Genomic DNA, 19,554 nt, shown 5'->3' on the forward strand with positions numbered 1-19,554 from the left:
AGCCTAGCTCTGCTCCAGATATGGGGTTGTCCCCTTTGTGATGCAATTGCTATGTCACCAGCTGGGGGCTGTGGCAACGTTTGTGATGCAAGGACAGTGGGGTGTGGCACAGCCCGCCCCAGCACAGAGGCCTGGCACTGTGCCGGGCCACACGAAGCCTCTGCCTCTCACCAGGAAGGACTGAATCCCTGGCCCTGTGCTGCTGCTTGCTCTTCCCCAGCATTTTCAGGGAAGGCCTCAAGCGGATTAGCTCAGAGCAGGGACTCACACCGTGGACCCGTCACAGAGAAGTAAAACTGGCAAAACACCACCAGAAGAAGTACAGGGAGAACAAGGAAGCCCCAGCTCCCCCAGGAGGGAAGAGCACAGCTCCTGAGGAACAGCTTATTTATTTATTAATTCACCATTCTCTTGCTTTGTGACTGGATGAAGGAGTCTGCAAGCCAGAAGCCTTTTGCCGGCACATTACTAGCTCTAGAGCTCATCTGGATTACTCCACAATAATCTTATCTTCAGAACCTGCACAGACATCAAGTGTACTATCAGAAGAACCTTATCCCCTGCCTATCACATTCATTAAACAGAAGCTAAGCCTTCCACTATGCATGGCTGGGCATGGAGCTGGCATCTAACCACATGGTTGTTTTCTACTTGGAGGAAGAGAATTATTCTGAGGAGGCATAAATGGCTGCTATTGCCAATGATCTTGTCATAGAATCATAGAATCATAGAACAGCTTGGGTTGGAAGGGACCTTAAAGGTCATCCCGCCTCAACCCTCTGCCATGGGCTGGTTGCCCCCCACCACATCAGGTGGTGCAGGAATCCACCCAACTTGGCCTTGAATTCCTCCAGGGATGAGGCATCCACAACCCCTCTGGGCAGCCTGTGCCAGCATCTCACTGCCTTCTGAGTATATCTTGCAAGATTCTGCTGTGTGATTAACATATTTAAGAAGTTTTGCTATTTGCATGCCCTCTGTAGCTAATACAAATGACGTTAATTTAACTAGCAAACAGCCCAATAGAATCCCCAAATTTCCTTTCTACTGAAGTGAAGATGCTGGGGTGTCATAATGGTTCCTTGTGTTGGGAGACATATCTGAGCCCATAGAAAGAAATCGACGAAGCACTGCCATCAGATTGAGGGAGGTGAGCCTTCCCCTCTACTTGGCTTTGGCAAGGCCACACATGGAATACTGTGTCCAGTTCTGGCCCCTCCCAGTACAAGGGGACATGAGCGTACTGGAAACAGTCCAGCAGAGGAATCCACAAAGTCAGTGAAGGGATTGGAGCAGCTCTCTTATAAGGAGATGCTGAGAAAGCTGGCACTGTTCAGCCTAGGGAAGGCTTGAGGGGATGTTAGTAATGGCTGTCAGCATCTGAAGGGAGTGTACAAAGAGGATGAAGCCAGGTTCTTTTCAGTGGTGCCCAAGGACAGGACAAGAGGTAATGGACACGAACCAGAATACAGGAATTTCCATCGGAACACTGGGAAACATTTTGTATGAGGGTGACTGAGTGCTGGCACAGGTTGCCCAGAGTGGTTGTGGACTTTCCTTTCTTGGACATCTTCATAAGCAACCTGCTGGAGAAGAGCAGGGTTGGATCAGATGAGCTGCAGAGGTCCCTTCCAGCTTTGAACATTCGGTGACTATGTGAATCAATTTGGGGAATTAAACTGAATTTTAAAAATCCAGTTATTGTTTTGGGTACTGGGAAATGGATAAACATGTAGTTTGTGAAGAACTACAAGAGTTCTTCATTGCCAGTTGCCTCTGTCAGCTCTCACTGTTCCCTCCTTCCCTTTTAGTGTTCCTGCTCATGTCCTCCCCTTGACTTTTTTCTTCTCTCAGTGCACTTGGTCAAGTAGAGCTCATAACGAGCATCAGAGCTCAGGACTGAGATCCTACCTCCTTCCAGGGCTATTGGGTCAGCAGCATGCCATGGCCCTGATTTTCCTTGAAAGAGAAGCAGCAGTTTTGAAGGAGACTGATCCATAGTATGCCACAGCAAGGAGAGGTGGTACCCACGGAGGCATCTTTCTGCTGTTCCCAGGGTCGCTGCCTGTCCTACTGCAGCCAGAAGAAGCACTGGGGCCTCTATCTTCTCAGTCCCACTGTGGACGCCCAACATCATTGCCTTCTTGCCCTTTGCTGCCTTGAAGGACTGGCACTGCTCTCAGTCCATGCTGAAAGCATCGGGGAATGCCAGGCCCGGGTCCCTGCCCTCAGGGACCAGGACAGCCACTCTGTCCTCTCCGTAGAAGATGGCAACAGAGCTGTCCACGCAAGGATGCAAGGATGGCTGAGTAGTGAGCAGAGGAGCTGCAGCTGCTGCTCTTACACAGGAAAGAGGGGATAACCACCCGTGACGTCACTTAAGAGGGAGAGCTCCTGCACCCTGGAAGGGCATGACAGAGATCTGCTGCTCACTGACTGTGTGTCCTGGTGGGCTCCCTCCTGCAATTACAGGGGTTGATGTCCTTAGCCAAAGGAGCCCCTCTGGCTGCTGATCGGCAGGAGCATTTTTCAGGTCTGCTGCCTCTTGTCCCTGTCCTCATGGAGGGATTCTTCTCTCACAGTCACTTCTCTTCCTGCACCTGGGGCTGCAGTTGCAGGTGCAGCCAATCGCTGGGAGCTTACACCTCCTGGCTGGCAGCAGCATGGAGCTTTGGTGCATGTAGGGCAGAGTGACCCATAGTCAGATCTGTTCTGGGTGCATCCCTTGCCCTTCTCTTCCACTCTGTGTCCTCGCCCCAGGTTCCTCTGCTGCCGTATCTGTCCTCGGTTACTTGGCATTGTTTGTGGGCTGATTTGAGAAGGAAGCCAGCACCTGATTCTGCAGCTCATCAGCAGTTTGTCTGGCTTTGTTCAAAGCTCTAAGTGCTGTGAAAAGCTCCTGCATGACGAGGACTGGAACGTTGGTCCCAGTGGGATTTGGAGGCTGTGGCAGACCTGAGGGTCTCTGCTCCTGCACGAAGAGGACTGGAACGTTGGTCCCAGTGGGATTTGGAGGCTGTGGCAGACCTGAGGGTCTCTGCTCACTGGAAGACTTTTTTTTCTTTGGGGACTTTCTTCTTGGAGGAGCTGACTTGTCCTGGGTGTGACCCTTGCCCTTCTGCTTCTGCCCCCTGGTAGCATCTGGCAGTAATCCACTACTCACTGCAGCTGTGCCTGCCTGGACATCTGCTAGAACAGACTGAGATGGGGCAGGAGCTTCAGTCTCCAAGAGCAGCCTTCTCTGAGGTAGCAGCACGTTGGCTGGCTCTCTACGGGCAACAGGAGCCAGCACGTCCAGGTGCCTGTGGCTGCTACCACCCTGGCTCAATGCTTTTTCGGCACCTCTGGTCTCACTGGCATCGCTGAAAGTCTTATCTTGAGATGCCACCATGTCCTTCCTCATTGCCTCCTGAGGTGTACGTGGGTTTTTCTTTTTGGCCAGTAGACTCAGTGATCGTCTGCTCCTACGTTGATCTGTGTCCAGCCTGGCCTGCTCTAAGGATCTGTTTTTCATGATGGGCTCTCTTCCCTTCTTTGAGAGCTTCTTAGTTCCCTTTCTGATCAGGGAATAGAGGGCCATGCTGGCAGCTCGGAGCTTGGCCCCGGCATTCTGAATGAAATGGCACAGGAGGGCTGGTGCACAGCAGTTTCTGCACAGCGTAGGTGGTGTCTCTGGTCTAGGAGTCGTGTGTTCTGCTGCTTCTTGCCTGGGCGTCATCTCTGCGTGTGCTGCTTGGGGTCTGAATGGTCTACCCTGTGGCAGACGCCTCCATGGCACAACCGAAGAACTCTCCACGAGGGTACGTTCAGGGAGCCCCTCTGGCTGCTGGGCAGCAGTGGTATTTTTCTTGTCCTGTTGCTCACTGGCCTTGACCTCGGGTGAATTCCTCTCTCGAACTGTTGCTCCTCCTGCAACAACCGGGGCTGCAGTGTCAGATGGAGCCACGCCCTGGGATCCTTCGTTGTTAGGCTGGGTGTAGTAGTCTCTATAAAATTCCAACTTTCGCCTCTCAACATATTCATATTGCTCCAGCCACAGATGCATCATCTTGATCTGATGGTCATCAGGGCCTTCATAGATTCTGCAGCAGGCAATGTGGACTGGAATCCTTGTTTCTTGTCTGCACTTATCTGTCTCGGGGGCAGATTTTCGCCGTGGGACAAGGGCCCATGCTGCTGACCTCCTTGCCAGAGCTTGCCCATGCCCACGCTGGATGAGCGAGTAAGTGGGCCTCCTTGAGTGCCTCAGAGGATGGGGAAGCTGGGAGTCTCTCTGACCCAGGACGGGCTCTGAGAAACTCCTCTTCAGGAACTGTGGTGCCTGCATTTTTATGTTAGGATGCTCCGAATGACTTTGCATAGCCTCATCCTCTAAGGGCAGGTCCTGCACCGTGGGAGCCACCATCACATCAGGCTTTCTCTGATCACTGAGGCCCAGTCCCTGCTCCGCTTTCCTTTCTGGGATGGAGCTTTCCAAGTTCTCCTGGGCTTTTGGGTGTCGGTAAGGTGCCTCCATTTCCCCACAACTGGTGCTCAACGGATACAGCGATGTCCTCAAAGAGCAGCGGTTTTCACTCACTGTGACCGAGCTGGTGGAATCATCGCTGCCCTCAGGCAGTTCCAAGGTGAGCCTGTGTGAGATGGAGAAAGAGAAGGAAGATGAGGGCGGTTCTGAGCCAAACTCTCCTGAGGACCCCGGGGCTTTTCTGTCGCTTCAAAGGTGTTGGCAGGCTGTGTCATTTCCACAGGGTCCCCAAAAGTGTGTGCCCAAGGTTCCATCCCCGCTTACAGGGCACAGAGCAAGGGTGACACTGTCATGTCTGTGCCTCAGTGGTAAACCCTTCTACAAGGGCATTGCCTCTCAGATTTCAAGTCTGTGGATATCCCTGTGCCCTCCCTGAGTCATTGCAGTTTTCCATGTCACCAAGCCCTGCCCCTGTCCCCGTCCCCATCTCTTATCAGTGGTCTCACATCGCCATGCATCTGGTCAAGGCCTGAAGACGTCTGTTGAACTGGTCGAGTATTTCACAGTTCTTATCCATTTTCCTGGGCACTGAGGAGCTGTAGCAGAGCAGAGAGCAGTGTTAGTGGGATTTCATTTGGTGGGAGGTGACTGGAGAGGGCTGCCGTGTTCCAAGAAGGGACAATTTTACTTACTGCATCCTCAAGTGCTGTGAAGACGTGCGGAAGTCCCAAACTGCTGGCAAAGGAGACAAAGTGAGTGGATGGAGAGCACGTGATGGAGTGGTGGACATGTGGGGCCAGGGGGTGTCTTTGCAGGGCCGTTGCCCAGGGCTGCTCACCTCTAGAATTTTCATGGTTACCTCTGTGTTGGCACTTCCTCTGTCTCTCTTTCTGTATGGGCACAGAAAGCAGTGAGTGAGAGGGGAGCATCCCCAGCAGCCACAGCGGTACCCACCAACCCAGGGCACAGCCCAGGCCCTTGCCTGCCCCAGGACGCCAGGCCGAGCCTGGCCAGGCCCCGCTGGGACACGGCCTCTCCTCCCAGGCAGGGCCCCCAGCCCAGCCCTGGGGATGGCCCTGGCCCCCACCGACCCCCCTCCGTGTATTGCAGCGCCTGGCTCAGCACCAGCCCTGACTCCTACCTTCCACTTCCACAAGGCCATAACAGATACAAATAATGATATGATCAGCATGATCCAAAGGATGGGGTAGAAGATACTATCATCCGCCATGCTGAGGAAGATCATTCCCCAGAAAGCAGCCATGCCTGTGACTTGCAGAGAGCCAAGCAGTTAAGCTCCTCTCTCTAGTCAGCTCGCAGGCAAAGTGGCACCCAGCCTAGCTCTGCTCCAGATATGGGGTTGTCCCCTTTGTGATGCAGTTGCTATGTCACCAGCTGGGGGCTGTGGCAACGTTTGTGATGCAAGGACAGTGGGGTGTGGCACAGCCCGCCCCAGCACAGAGGCCTGGCACTGTGCCGGGCCACACGAAGCCTCTGCCTCTCACCAGGAAGGACTGAATCCCTGGCCCTGTGCTGCTGCTTGCTCTTCCCCAGCATTTTCAGGGAAGGCCTCAAGCGGATTAGCTCAGAGCAGGGACTCACACCGTGGACCCGTCACAGAGAAGTAAAACTGGCAAAACACCACCAGAAGAAGTACAGGGAGAACAAGGAAGCCCCAGCTCCCCCAGGAGGGAAGAGCACAGCTCCTGAGGAACAGTGCAGCACTTGGCACAGGGTATGCGAGCGGGGAGTGTGCGGTCCTCCCCACTGAAGAGACTAGAGTGAATTAACCTAATTAATGTAGTTCGAAGAAAGATTTGACAGCTGATTACATACTGGAAAAAAACAAAAGCGTGTCTTTGAAGTTCTGAACACATTTACCCCGATAGACACTCTTCTTAGTGCTTGTTGCCCACAGATGTCTTTCCAAACAATTTACTAAAAGGAGTGTTTGCTGAAAGAGCAATCTCTAGCTCTGTGCTTCGGAACAGTCAGGGAAATTGTTATGAGAGTCAGGCACATCAGAAAGCATAGTTATGCTCAGTAGGTCAGTTGCGTTGATAGCATATAGCAGATCCAAAACTGGGAAACCTACACATTTGATCAGTAGGAACGAATGCACGTAGTTTTGTGCTTGGGAAGAGAGTAGGGTCGTGGACTACAACTCAAACAAAAATGAATTGTGGAAGATTATAAATTCATTGCTCAAAGCAGGAAAAAAATAAAAAGTGGAGAGCTGCTAATTATTTTCATCCAAATTGGAATAGAGATCCCACTTCGCTGAGTGTGTACCCTCTACTAGTTGCCATGTGTTGTTATGAGCTTAATTTACTTGACAGTCTCTGTGTCTTAAAAAAGCCTGGCAATCAGGCATCCACTAGATGGGCTTCATTAAAGAACGTTAGTGGAGAATCCTGTTCTTCAACCACTGCCACTCTGGGCATAGGGAAGTTTCTTCTTGGCTTGGCTGGCATCATTGCTGGTTTGAGCCTGGTCTGGGGTGGTTTGCAGAACGTGCAGGTGAAGGAAATGCTGTAAATGGGCTAATTCAGTTTCACTGCCTACTAGCACGTACAGCACAAACGCCTGTGTAAAGCAAAAGCAAACAGCACTACGTCTTCCCACAGCTTCCAGACAAACCTCAGCAAAGCCCTCCACTCCCCCCAGCCTCCCAGACAAGTTTGCAGGCATGAAATGCACGTTTGTGCGGTGAGATGTGCCTGGCAGTGCTCTGTGGTTACCTGTTTGAGGAGAGACAGCCATTTTGCCAGGGAAGCTCCTTGATGAAAGCCTCGAGCAGACCTCCTTGTGTTGGGAAACATAACTGAGCCCATAAAAAGAAATCTGCTGTAGCTGTCCCATTGGAACTGAGTCTGGTGTGCAGGTGGAGGTAAGGAAACCTTGCATGTTCTTCTGACTGGGCACTTGTTTGTAAGGCTGCCTGTGGCACTGCTCACAGAAAAAGCTGTTTCTGCTCTTTATGCTACCATATATCAGAAATTTATGAGAATTAGTCCAATATATGTCTAAAATGTATATCGGAAGAAAGCCACAGCAACAGCATAATTCCACATTCCTGGAGTAGACACTGCTGACATAAACTGAGATGTAATCTGGGTTACATGGGTTCTGCTGAAAGGAAAGAAATAGGGCTCCTCATCCAGCCACGTGTCAAGCTTTGTCTCTCATTCCTTCTTTCAGTCCCATGTCTCAAGCAACATTTCATTCTGAAGATGTGTTGCTGCCTAAGCTAAGGCCTGTCTGCAGCCTCTCGTGCTAGGTTCTTGGATCTTCATGTGTAATTGCTTTAGAAAATCAGAGACATCCTTCTGAGCTGTTTTTAGTCAGAGACCGAGAAGCTATTTATTACTCCAGAGAGATGCTGCACATTCTCCAGCTCTCAGGAAAAAATGGTAGTAATTTTTGGTTTCCACATGCTAAAGGAAAAAAATGCATTCTTCCCCTCAGCAAATTGAGAACGCTTGAATAGAACAGCTCTGGATTTTGCAAGGGGAATGCTTGCTGGAGGAAAAGAACAGTGCTCTGGTTTCACTTAGCAAACTATGACCTTTGCGTAACATTGTGACCTCTGTTGGAAAGGTGATGGATCAATTAAACTATATATCCTGGGGTAGTCTTCATGGATTTGAAACTTACTCGTGTATGTAGATACAGTGCTAACCAGTGCATGGAGATCACCAGGTGATAAGGCTTCACTAACTGAAGAAATATAGCTGCTAAGACACAAATGCTGTCCCTGGGCATTATAAATTTTACTACCACCTGAAAGTAGGTTGCCTGTGCTGCTTGCTAAATAACTATCTAGCAGCCATAGCCCTTGTGCTTGACCAGGGTCCTGTTCCTACAGGAGTTGAGGGAGCAGGAATTCAACATCACTTGATGACTCCACTCTTTCTTCCTCTGAGCTTTGGTTCCATTGCTTATACCTTTGTCCTTCTAATATCCTGCTTGGGAGAAAGATTCACCTCCGATCTGTATCTATACTGTTCCCAAAGCATAGCAGAAGGGTACTGAATGGATGGGAGGAGGGCAGGCCCTACCTTCCCAAGCTGCTTCTCTTCATGCTAAACACAAATTGGAGTGCAGAAAAGATTTACTGATGGAGAAAAATTAATGGCCAGGGAGCGATCAGGCAGATTTGGAGGTGATACAGGCTTCTTTTTCACCTGCAGCTGCTGACTGGTTGATTTGTGCAGGAATGAGATGACCTTCAAGTCAGTGGCTGTTGCTTCTTCTTGCTTGGTTTCCCACCATCAAAGAGATCTTGCCTACAGAAAACAGCAGGCTCGTGTCCTTTGAAGTTTGGATTAGCTGACCCTGTTCTCTAGCTGAAATTGGAACTTTGTGTCATGCTTGTTCCTGACCCTGATAGTGACATCCAATTTAGTGGGATGTCTTGATAATCATCTCTCTCTTATAATTTTGCTTTTATTTGTTGCACAGACTCATAAGAGTTGTGTCCTCCTTCGCATTTACTTGGATATCTGATACAGCTAGACCCTGTATTGCCAAGGCTCTAGCACTTCTGAAGGTGTGAGAAATGGGGTTGAAAACCTATGATCTTTTTCAAGTAGAAACATTCATGCTTAGAAATGTTGAGCAACACCTAACACCTCTATATAGTCAAGAAGTACAAGCAAAATACAGAAGTTTTCTGCTGAAATGAAGGAGAACAAGGCACGTTGGATGATATATAGCTCTTTAGGACTGGCATTTACTGAAAGCGTTACTCCCATTGATTAGGAGTCAGGATATGAAAACTTCATTTTTCAAGGCAGTTCAAGCAGTATGAATCCAGGTGAATCAATGAAGTTAAAATTCTAGTTCTGCTCAAATCAAAGATAAAATTTCTTCTAGATCAGCTGGGGCTAGGATTTCTGCCTGGGAATACAGTCAGAATGCAGTGGACAAGCAAAGAAACTGTATGAAAACATATACAGCTAGAAGGTAATCCATGGCTTTTCCTAGATAACAAAAAAGTTTCTGATCTCATCGCTTCATGCTATTATTGGCACTTTTCTATTGAAAAACAATAAAACATAGCCAGATGGAGCTGCTCATTTTGAAGACATACGGTGAAAATCCAGCAAATATGCTTTGGATTTGCCTTGACTGAATTACAGCCACTTCTACTTCCTCTGTAAGAATATTTGGCAGAATGAGTTAACTGCAGAATTGTTTACAATAAGACTGACTTTTACATAATGGTTACAAATCATGCACACAAATGGATTTTTTGAACTCATAATCATGAATCTGCCACAGGAAATATGAACTTAAGGATGACTATAATCCTATCAGACATCTCAAATATGCTGTTTGATGTGTGTCCCGTATCTGAGATTGTGCTTATCAAATACAAAGAACTGCCTCTAAAAGGGCCACAGGAAAGAGCAATTTGTGGGGAATATATAGCAAATAATTGCAACAAATAAGAAAATCAATTTCCCTTCTGTCCCCAAATCGCCAAAAGTGCTTTGCCAAGTTTGCATCTTGCTCACTGTTGTGCTCATATAGAAAGTTGAGCTGTGATTTCCTGTATTCCGATGCAAAATCACAGTGCTGCCTGGGTTCTGGAGCCCACTGATCACAGATCTCTGCATGAACTGTTGATTTCCGTGATTTAGCGTTTGCTTTAGATGGAACACTGATGCTATCAGTAAACTGTTGCAGCAGGGTTTATCTCCCTTTGCAGTGGCGATGCATTCAGCAGGCAGCTGTCAGTACACAGAAAGGGAATTCACAGACCTACAGATAAATGCAGAATAGCAGAAAACAAAAGAACAGACCCACACTGGTGCACACTGTCCTCTGCACTGCAGCTTGGATCTGCAGATAACTACGTCCTGGTGTGATAAATAATATACAAGTTTATATATGATGAAATTCAGTGGAATTTAGCAGCCCAGTTAAGTCTAGTTGCTGAATAAGAATTGTTTAAATGATTGAGTCTATGCTATTAATAGCTTGGTAGGTAATCTTTCAGTGCTAATGGGCAAATTAGCAAATGGGCAAAAAAGAGGTAGCCTCTTTGTTGTAACGTTTTTCTTTCAGAACTCACTGTAGGACATTCAGGGAAAGGCACCCCTCCAAAATATTTGTTACTTTCTTAAAATAACTGTAGTTCCAAAAATAGAAAAGGAAATTCTCAATGTATTTCTAGTCCAAAAATACAGAATAAAGCTACAGACTTAGAGTGGGTGGCACCATCTTCCTAGGCTATTTAAAGGCAATTTTGACTTGGAAACATAGAAACATGGAATCGTTTGAGTTGGAAGGGACCTTTAAAGGTCATCTAGCTTGCACCTGCATTGCAGCAACCCCTACTATCAGTACAAGCTGGGGGATGAAAGGATGGAGGACAGCCCTGCTGAAAAGGACCCAGGGGTACTGGAGGATGGCGAGTTGGACATGAACCAGCAGTGTGCCTTCACAGTCTAGAAAGCCAACTGTATCCTGGGCTGCATCAAAGGAAGTGTGGCCAGCAGGGCAAGGGAGGTGATCCTGCCCCTCTGCTCTGCGCTGTGAGAGCTCACCTGGAGTACTGCATCTAGATCTGGAGTCCTCAGTACAGGAGAGACATGGATCTATTGGAGCGTGTCCAGAGGAGGGCCACCGAAATGATGCCAGGGGTGGAACACCTCCCCTGCAAGGACAGGCTGAGAGAGCTGGGGCTGTTCAGCCCGGAGGAGAGAAGGCTTTGAGGAGACCTGACAGTGGCCTTTCAAATATCTAAAGGGGGACAGAAAGGTGGTGATTTTAAAAATAGTAGAGTTCTGTTACCTGTTTTTTAAGTACAGAGAATACTTTTTCCCTGCAGTCTGTATCAGCACCGTTTGTCCTCCACAAATGGCTGCAGTACAGATGGAGAAGAACTTCTGGGAGGGTATGCGCAGAAGATAAGTGATTACTTAGGAAAAGGCCATCCCTCTGCTCTGGCATGTTGTAACTCATGGTCATGCCTCAGTGCTATTTTAGACAATTACAACACAGGACTGTACATTTTTCCCCGTATATACTTGACAAAACAAGCCATTCTTCACCCAGGCTGGGTAGCTGCTTGCCCAAGCATCCACTATAACTGAGTGCTCTCTGAGCTCAGGCAGAACACGCATAGGGGCCCGCATATGGAAATGAGGCACTCTGGAAACATGCTGAATGAATTTCCACTGCACACGCTGTCCTCTAACTATACGCTCAGCAGCATGTGCACAGAGCCTGAGAAAGCTCTTGGGGGAGGTATCTGAGGGGAAGAATTAAACAATATCAAAGAAGAGCTGTGCTGTGTTGATGGCCTGGAAAGCCATCTCGCTAATTGTCTGCAGGATGCGTTCCAGATTACAGCGAGCCAAGAGGCTGCAGGATCGGTTGGGCTGAACTGAAAATTGCAGTGCTTTCTCCCGCCCTTGTATTACTTGACTGATGGGAGTCTCACATCCCCTCGGGCACTCGCAGGAATTAGAATCTGGTGTGTCCCACTGCAGGGTGTGCTGCCAGTCGGGCTTTGATCAGAGTTCAGCCTTTGTTGTTGAAAGGAGATATTTCATCTCAGTAGATTCAAAACTGAGATGCTCTGTTCAAGGCTATTGCCACAGGACTTTTCTCCCCTCCCATTCCTCCAACAAAAGACCAACAAAAGCAAATGACCAGCCAAGTTATGTTTTGTTTCCACTGACTAGACTATTACAAGTCACTCTTACATTCATTATTACCAAGTATGAAAGGCATCGTGCTGGGCTGATTTCAGAGCAGTTCCCTATTAGCAGCAGTTTTTTAATGTGAATATCAAAGTTGACTTTCAATTACCACCCATAACCTTAGAAAAATACTGGGGGTTGTACATCTGAAGTTCATGCCTCTAAGCCTGGTAATATAAGCAAGCCCAGAGTTTGAGAATTAACAGAGAGAATCTGCCTGTCCTTCTATATAAATCATCCCCATATCTTCTCTGTGCTGAATACCTTTCTTCTGTCACTGGTGCTGGTGGGCTCGATCCACAGCCTAGACCTTGCTAGCCCAAAGCAGACTGCTGGATGCTGCAACTTTTCAGAATTTTTCACTGTAGATGAACCAGTTCAAGGAGTAGATGACAGGGAAGGAAGTTCAGTATCATCACCTTAAAATGTGCTGCAGCATCTGTGTGGGAATGGAAGGAATTTGTGCCATCCTGGGTGCACCTCGCATGTTATATATGGTACCATTTTCATTCCCGTTGCTATCATCTCTGGTGTTCCTGCTTTCCTGAGCATCAACTCTTAGGGCCTTCAGGGTAGATGCTACTATTGGATTTAATAGATTAATCACACTGAATAAATGATGTAGCTGTTGAGCTACACATAATGTATATGTACATATATATAATATATATATATATTATGTATATATAATATATATCTTTCATTATATATATGTGTATATATATATAATGACAGACTTGATAAACTTCATTTTTTTCAGGTAGCCAGGCATTTTGATGGATTGGGAGTATGAGGTAATTCACTGAGGTTAATGGACTGTTATGCCAGAAGCTAACACAATGAAGACTTCACCCATGAAACTTGGTCCATGGACATGTAAACTTGGTGATACGTGGCTGCTGGAGTTAGGCAGCCTTCTGGGATACAGCAGGCAGAGGATATTCTGGATCCAACTAGAGGGCTCTTCCTGACAACAGTAGCAATGTTCAGAGGCAGTGGCTGGCACAATAGGATTTCTTTTCTTTTTAGCATTTCTGTCAGGGCATTTGCAGTAACTAAGCACTGAGTGTTAGTGTTTGGCAACCTGTCACATTGAAATAATTCCTCAGAGACACTCAGGCATCCTCAGACAGCAAAAGGCCTCAATCAGCCTCACTAAAGTGGGTTTATATTGAGAAAAAGAGGTAGCAGACCTAACGTGACCCTCACACCCCGCCATTAAAATTCCTCGGGAACTCCAGCCCAGCCGGGGGCAGATTTTGAGTCCTGAGGGTGAGGTCATGTCTGCAGGGAGCCCACGACAATAACTGCCATTATAAGGCTCTATTTATCCTCTTGAAGGCAGACTGATGTTGCTGCAGAATGTGGCCACAGGCAATAGGGAAGGCCATCTATTTGTGGTTTTATGGCTTTATTAAGCTGAAGCTGTTAGCCTGTTGTTTCCAGTTCCATTCCAGGGTAATGGCAATGTGTGAGACACTGTTGAGTTTTAAGTTATCAGCACTAATAAATATATAAAAAAGCTATCTTTAAAAAAAATGTCATGAAGAATTGAAGGAATTTAGTGCTGTCATCCAGCTTGTGCTGAGGGCATTGTTGTAATTTGCTGTTGGCTTTGGTGGTATTGCTGCCCTTTTACATTTTAATTCCAGGAGACTTGTAAATTGTTGTCTTCAATAGCACGGGGGTTTAAAAAGTACCCAGGTAAGGACTTCTCAGAGGTCAGCTGAGTTTCGGTGTGCTTAGGTTGGAGTTGGCCATAGAGCAGGTTTAGGGTTTGGGCTTGGCCCTAGCACAGGCACTTTCTTTGCTTTTCTACTTCAGGTGACGTTTCTTCATTGCTTGCTGTGTTCAACAAGAACTGTTGTTCAGTCTAAATAAACCTGTGTGCTCTTGTTTAGCCTTAGTAATGAGAGATTAACACGTGGACTATCTGGGTAATATGCTGATTTTTTAACACTCATAGTTTTGCTATTTAAGTTTGGAGTTCCTGTGTCATCCATGCATACAGTGCAAGACTGCTCTGCCCTCTGAGTTGAGTTTTCCTTATTTGTTACCTTTTCTGCCCTACAAAGGAGCAATGACATTTAAAAGAATACTCAATTTACAGCTTCTGTAGATTGAGCATCCCCTCTGCTTTCCCCTTATGCTTCCTTTCTGTTGGTGGAGTTTTCTGTCTGTGTGTTGCTGAAGGACTACTATCTGTATTTTTTTATTATTATTGTTATTTTGCACTAAAATTGAAAATAAGGTTTGTTTTCAGACTGCCTTTTTTAACATGCTACTGAAGAACAGTGAAAGCAATGTGGGGCAAGGCTGAGCGAGTTAATAAGAACTTACCACTAGGAAATGAAACTTAAATAGGAAATATAATTAGGGCAGCATTCTGTAGCTTAGATGTTTGTCCATTAATTTCTGCTGGTTTGCTTATGTTCTTCAGAGTAAAAAAACTATTTTGACTACTTTTAATACCTCTCTTTTGCTGGCAGCAACACCAGGCATTTAAAACAATAAGTCAGTTTGAATTCCTTTTATGCCAGTGGGAAGCAGAATTACTTCAGGTTAGTGTTCCTGGATGCTTTCCTGCTCAACCTACTGTAGGAAGCCTGCTTTAGCAGCAGGTTGGACTCGATGATCTGCAGAGGTCCCTTCCAACCTCTGTGATTTGATGTTTTTGTGACTGTAGTGTGTGCCATGAGCATGGTGTAAGGGAAGGCTGGAAAATGGGTGCCTCTCTGCCCAGATCCTAACTTCTTTCTCTGCTTGCTGGGCAATGAGTGAGGAAATGATTTAAAATCATCTATGACTTAAAAATCAATATTCTTTCCTGATATACAGACGCCTGCCCCTTCCTCCGCCTCTTGTGCTGGCATTATTTAATATCAATTAATGCTAATGGGGAATTTTAAAAGCTTTTTTTAACATAGAGCAGGTCTTGTCCTGGCGAGATCTGTACAATCCTCAGCAGCTGCATGGTTACTCGGTGTCCAGCTTTTTGTACTGAAAGAGAAATTTATGGCTTTCTTGCTTTATTCATTCCCCTTTCACATAATGCTCCTTGAGCTGCTCTGAAGATAAATCCTTCTTAAGCCTTTGCACATAAATCAGAGTTCAGGGATGATGTGTGCTCAGAAGACATCAGCTATCTATAGCTAGTGTTTGTAGCCTGAACAGCACTGAATTGCATGCTCAGAGAAAGCCTCTTTGCTTTCCACTGCGAATTCCTTCCCTGGGTCATTACAGATCCATGGAAACAGTGCACACGATGCACTAAGAGTTAAAGTTTTTAATCTAATTTTATGTGGGTCTCTGCTTTGTTGCCATCCTTTGTCTGACAATTACTGCATAATGCAGAGACAGTAATTGCAATGCCGTTTGTTTCACTGAATTCATTAGTGTGTGTGTGATTCTGATCTGATAAAATACACGTTGAGAGCCTCGTGCAAAACATTTAGAGACATACTTGGTCCAAGCCTTATGTCTGTCTGCCCTTTGAATTACTGACAAGTTGTTCTTGATTAGTTCAGGACTCTGATTCACACTTACCTATACCGAAGGGAGAAAAAGAGGGTTTAGGTGGATTGGTCTCACAGTGTGGGTGCATTTCTTGCAGCAGTATCCATGGGTGTAGCTGCGTCTGCATATCTGGAAGAGAGCAGAGTATCAACGTCATCAGGCATGAGGGTGGAGTGGGAATGAGGCAATGGGTGTTTTGGAGAGCTGGACAGCTGGGAGCAGCAGTGGCCGTGGGACTCTGTGAATGAGATATGACCTGACCACAGACTGCACAACCGCTGCCAAGTGGCTGAGTGAAAAGGGTTTTGTGTCTCTTGCAAGCAGACCCACCCACACATGGTAGAAGTCAGAGCGCTGTATGTAGGTCTTGGGTGCCTACTCTTAATCATCACAGCTGCCTGTTCCCATAGAGCTGCAGGTCATTATCTTGTGTTGGACTGCTCCCCTCTGTAGATTACTGTCACTAAATGGCAAGTTTTACAGTGAGACAGTTTGTGCTTTTTGAGGACATGATGTGTTTCGAAGAGTTCTCTGGAAATCACATCATCTTGTGCTTCTCAGACTCTGCTCTTCCAAGCAGCTCTCTCCCTTCCACCTACAAAGTCCACCTGAAGGCTAAAGGTCACCTCTCAACTCTGGAGGTCAGCTTGAACAGATCCAGGCAGAGTCATTCTTAGTTTATGTTTATTTAACACTTAAAGCTGCTGTAACTAATCACTGCAGTTCTCTTTTCATGAGTCACTGAGTTTAAATATAGGCATTTGGTGCATCTGGATTTATTCCAAAACACTTACTTCTGGGTTTTCAGATAGACACATTTTCTCTGTTTGTATAATATTTCAGAGTAATTTTGTATAATTAATTATTTCTTATCTTAATCAATATGCTACTAATGTGGAAATCATACCAGTCCTTCTGTCGAGCTTTTAGGTTTTTTTTTCCATCCGATAAATTGCTATAAAATAATTAATTTTTCAACTAAAATATTGCCTAGCTAAGGCTTCTTTTCTGAGAGCAAGAATATCAGAAGATTTTCAGTATAATTCTACAGAGAAAAGGCCCTCAGACTTTACTGGTCAGTGGAATGGAGGATTTGTATAAGCCAGTAGTAGTCACTGACTTCTGTGTGGTTTGCATGAAAATCATGAATTCCCTCTTTGATTAATGTTCTCATTCTTCAAATTGTGCTCCAGCTGGCTTTAGCAATAAGCACAAGACAAGTTTCTGATGGATCAAAGAGTCTGGCTCCACTAAATGTTATGTTGAACAGAAGTAGGGGAGTTGCTGGAGGAGAGACTGGAACGTTGATCAAAATATTTGCAAGATGTGGAACTGAAAAGGGCAGCTACAGTTGGGTCACTGTGAAATTTTTCTTCTTGCAAAAAACTGTATTCACCTTTATATCACCATTAGAGCTATTGAGATAGCCCAAATTCTCCAGACAGCTGTTTGTCCAGTTAAGATGGGAAAAAAATGTGCAGTGAAAGTGGAGATAAGCTTAGTGTCCTTTCACTGACATTTAAATCATTCAATTTGAAGATTAATAATCCTTGCTTTGCAGATCACTTAACCATTTTGGAAATGCCAACCTGTGGTTACAAGAAGGAGGGGTACACAAAGAGCTGAAAAAAGTACTTAATATGAATGCAGCTCTGGGTCGTTCTGAGAAGCACTGGGACAGGAGAGGTAGTAGAGTAAGTCGTTCTGCTTGGGGATGTGTCAAACTGGCTGCCTGCTGGGATTTGGGGCTTACTGAGACTGATGTCTGTTCTCTCAGCTCTTTGCTCTGAGTGCAGTGCTGGCTTCATTTTGTACACATGGGATCTTGTTGCTGCAAGATATGCTCGAGATACAGTATTGGTCTGAAATATTACTCTAAACCCTTTAGCTTTAAATCTTCTAAAGACCTCATCTATTACAATGTGTGTGAAGCCAGGTCCAGTAGGGCAGAGATGGAAAATCTTTCTGTGCATGTGTTTGTGTGGCTCTGCACAGTGGTGCAAGGGAGAAATTCTTGTCTGAAGGGCAGGAGATGAGAAATAATAATAGCTAAAGAAAGCACAAAGGGACAGCTTCCTCTGTCCTTTGTACCAAATAATGACCAAAAATGAGAACGTGAGCTAAATGTACATCTGTGATTGCCTGTGTGTAGACTTTAAGCGAAGAGCAAGTTCAAGACCACCTGATGAGACTGAATGTGTACAATCTGTGGGGCCCAATGACATGCATCCTGTGGTCCTGAAGGGGCTGGATGATGTAGATGCCAAGATACTCTCTGTCATATTAAAAAAAATCATGCCTGTCAAAGTCCTCAGTGACAGGAAAAAGGGAAACATCACTCCCATTTTTAAGAAAGGGAGAAAGACCCGGGGAACAATAGATTGGTGAGCCTCACATCCATGCCTGGGAGGATCATATAATGAGTCTTCTTTGATGCTATGATAAGGCACATGCAAGACAAGGAGGTGACTGAAGACAGCCACCATGGCTTCACCAAGGGTATATCGTGCCTGACCAATCTGTTGGCCTTCTGTGATGGAGGGCTGACATCAGGATACAAAGAAAGATCAACTGATGTCATCTGTCTGGACTTGCGCAGGACCACTGATGTGGTCCTACACCACATCCTTATCTCTAAATTGGAGAGAGAAAAATTTGAAAGCTGGACTGTTTGGTGGATATGTATTTGATTGGATGTATAGTTGTAGCCAGAGAATTATTGTCAGTGTCTCTGTCCAGATGGAGTCCAGTGATAAGAGGTGTCCCTCCAGGGTCCATCTTTGGGTGTTGCCATTCAGCACCTTTATCAATAACCTAGGCAGTGTATCCTCAGTATGTTTGATGAAGACACCAAGCAGAGTGGTGCGGTTGATACAATAAAAGATATACCATCCAAAGGGACTCAGACAATTTTGAAAAGTGAGCCCAAGTGAGCATAATTTGACAAGGCCAAGTGCAAGGTGTTGCACTTGAGTCGGAGTAATCCCAGGTATGAGCACAGACTGGAAGAAGAACTCATTGAGAGCAGTGCTGAGGAGAAGGATGTGGGGCTTGTGGTGGGTGAGAAGCTGGACACGAGCCAGCAGTGTGCTTTTGCAGCCCAGAAGGCCAACAGTATCCTGGGCTGCAACAAAAGAGGTGCATCCAGCAGGGAGAGAGACAGAACTGTTTCCCTCTGCTCTGCTCTTGTGAGGCCCCATCTGGAGTGCTGTGTCCAGGCCTGGGGCCCCCAGCATAAGAAGATGCAGAGCTATTGGAGCAGATCCAGAGGAGGGCCACAAAGATGATCAGAGGGCTGGAGCAATTCTCCTGTGGAGAAAGGTTGAGAGGGCTTGTTCAGTCTGGAGAAGGCTCTGAGGGAAACCTCATTGCTGGCTTCCAGTACTTAGTGAGGGAGAAGGGCGGGAGAACTAGATTTTACACTACCAGATAGTGATAGGAGAAGGGGGAATAGCCTTAAACTAAAAGAGAAGAGATTTAGGTTAGAGGTTAGTAAGAAATTCTTTACTCAGAGAGGCACAGGTTGCCTGGAGAAGCTGTGGGTGCCCCATCCCTGGAGGTGTTCAAGGCCAGGTTTCATGGGGCCCTGGGCAGCCTGAGCTGGTGGGTGGCATCCCTGCCCATGGCAGGGGAGTTGCAAATGGATGATTGTTAAGGTCCTTTCCAGCCCAAGCCTTTCTATAATGCTGTGATTCTAGACACACCCCTGTGAAGATCACAGAACCCAAATAGTTCTGTTCCCCCAAGGACTGTTGGCAGAGCTCCAAGAAGACACAGCCAGACAGAGGAATGATGTGTGGGTTCGGCTTTCCTTGACTAAACTACCACATTTTTCCATTGCCACTGAACATATGA

The 19,554-nt window shown here is 46.4% G+C and overlaps 1 protein-coding gene across 1 annotated transcript; it reads right to left on the minus strand.

The window, feature by feature from the left end:
• Nucleotides 1-2,788: 2,788 nt before the first annotated feature.
• Nucleotides 2,789-5,799, minus strand: LOC121110271. The gene is made up of 5 exons (XM_040698313.2): nt 5,607-5,799; nt 5,304-5,355; nt 5,158-5,197; nt 4,972-5,061; nt 2,789-4,631 (listed from the first exon to the last, which is right to left on the minus strand). The coding sequence occupies exons 1-5, from the start codon at nt 5,727-5,729 to the stop codon at nt 2,789-2,791; spliced, it is 2,148 nt and encodes a 715-aa protein (XP_040554247.1). The 5' UTR covers nt 5,730-5,799.
• Nucleotides 5,800-19,554: the final 13,755 nt, after the last annotated feature.

This window comes from Gallus gallus, chromosome 3 (genome assembly GCF_016699485.2).
Source record: "Gallus gallus isolate bGalGal1 chromosome 3, bGalGal1.mat.broiler.GRCg7b, whole genome shotgun sequence".
Classification (NCBI taxonomy): Eukaryota; Metazoa; Chordata; class Aves; order Galliformes; family Phasianidae; genus Gallus; species Gallus gallus.

What these genes read in the sequence shown, in the direction of transcription:
- LOC121110271 (XM_040698313.2), bottom strand. Translation starts at nt 5,729, where the DNA reads ATGGCTGCTTTCTGGGGAATGATCTTCCTCAGCATGGCGGATGATAGT. An exon ending in TGGCCTTGTGGAAGTGGAAG is followed by an intron (nt 5,356 to 5,606) that starts GTAGGAGTCAGG and finishes GTGCCCATACAG; the next exon opens with AAAGAGAGACAGAGGAAGTG. An exon ending in TAACCATGAAAATTCTAGAG is followed by an intron (nt 5,198 to 5,303) that starts GTGAGCAGCCCT and finishes CTTTGCCAGCAG; the next exon opens with TTTGGGACTTCCGCACGTCT.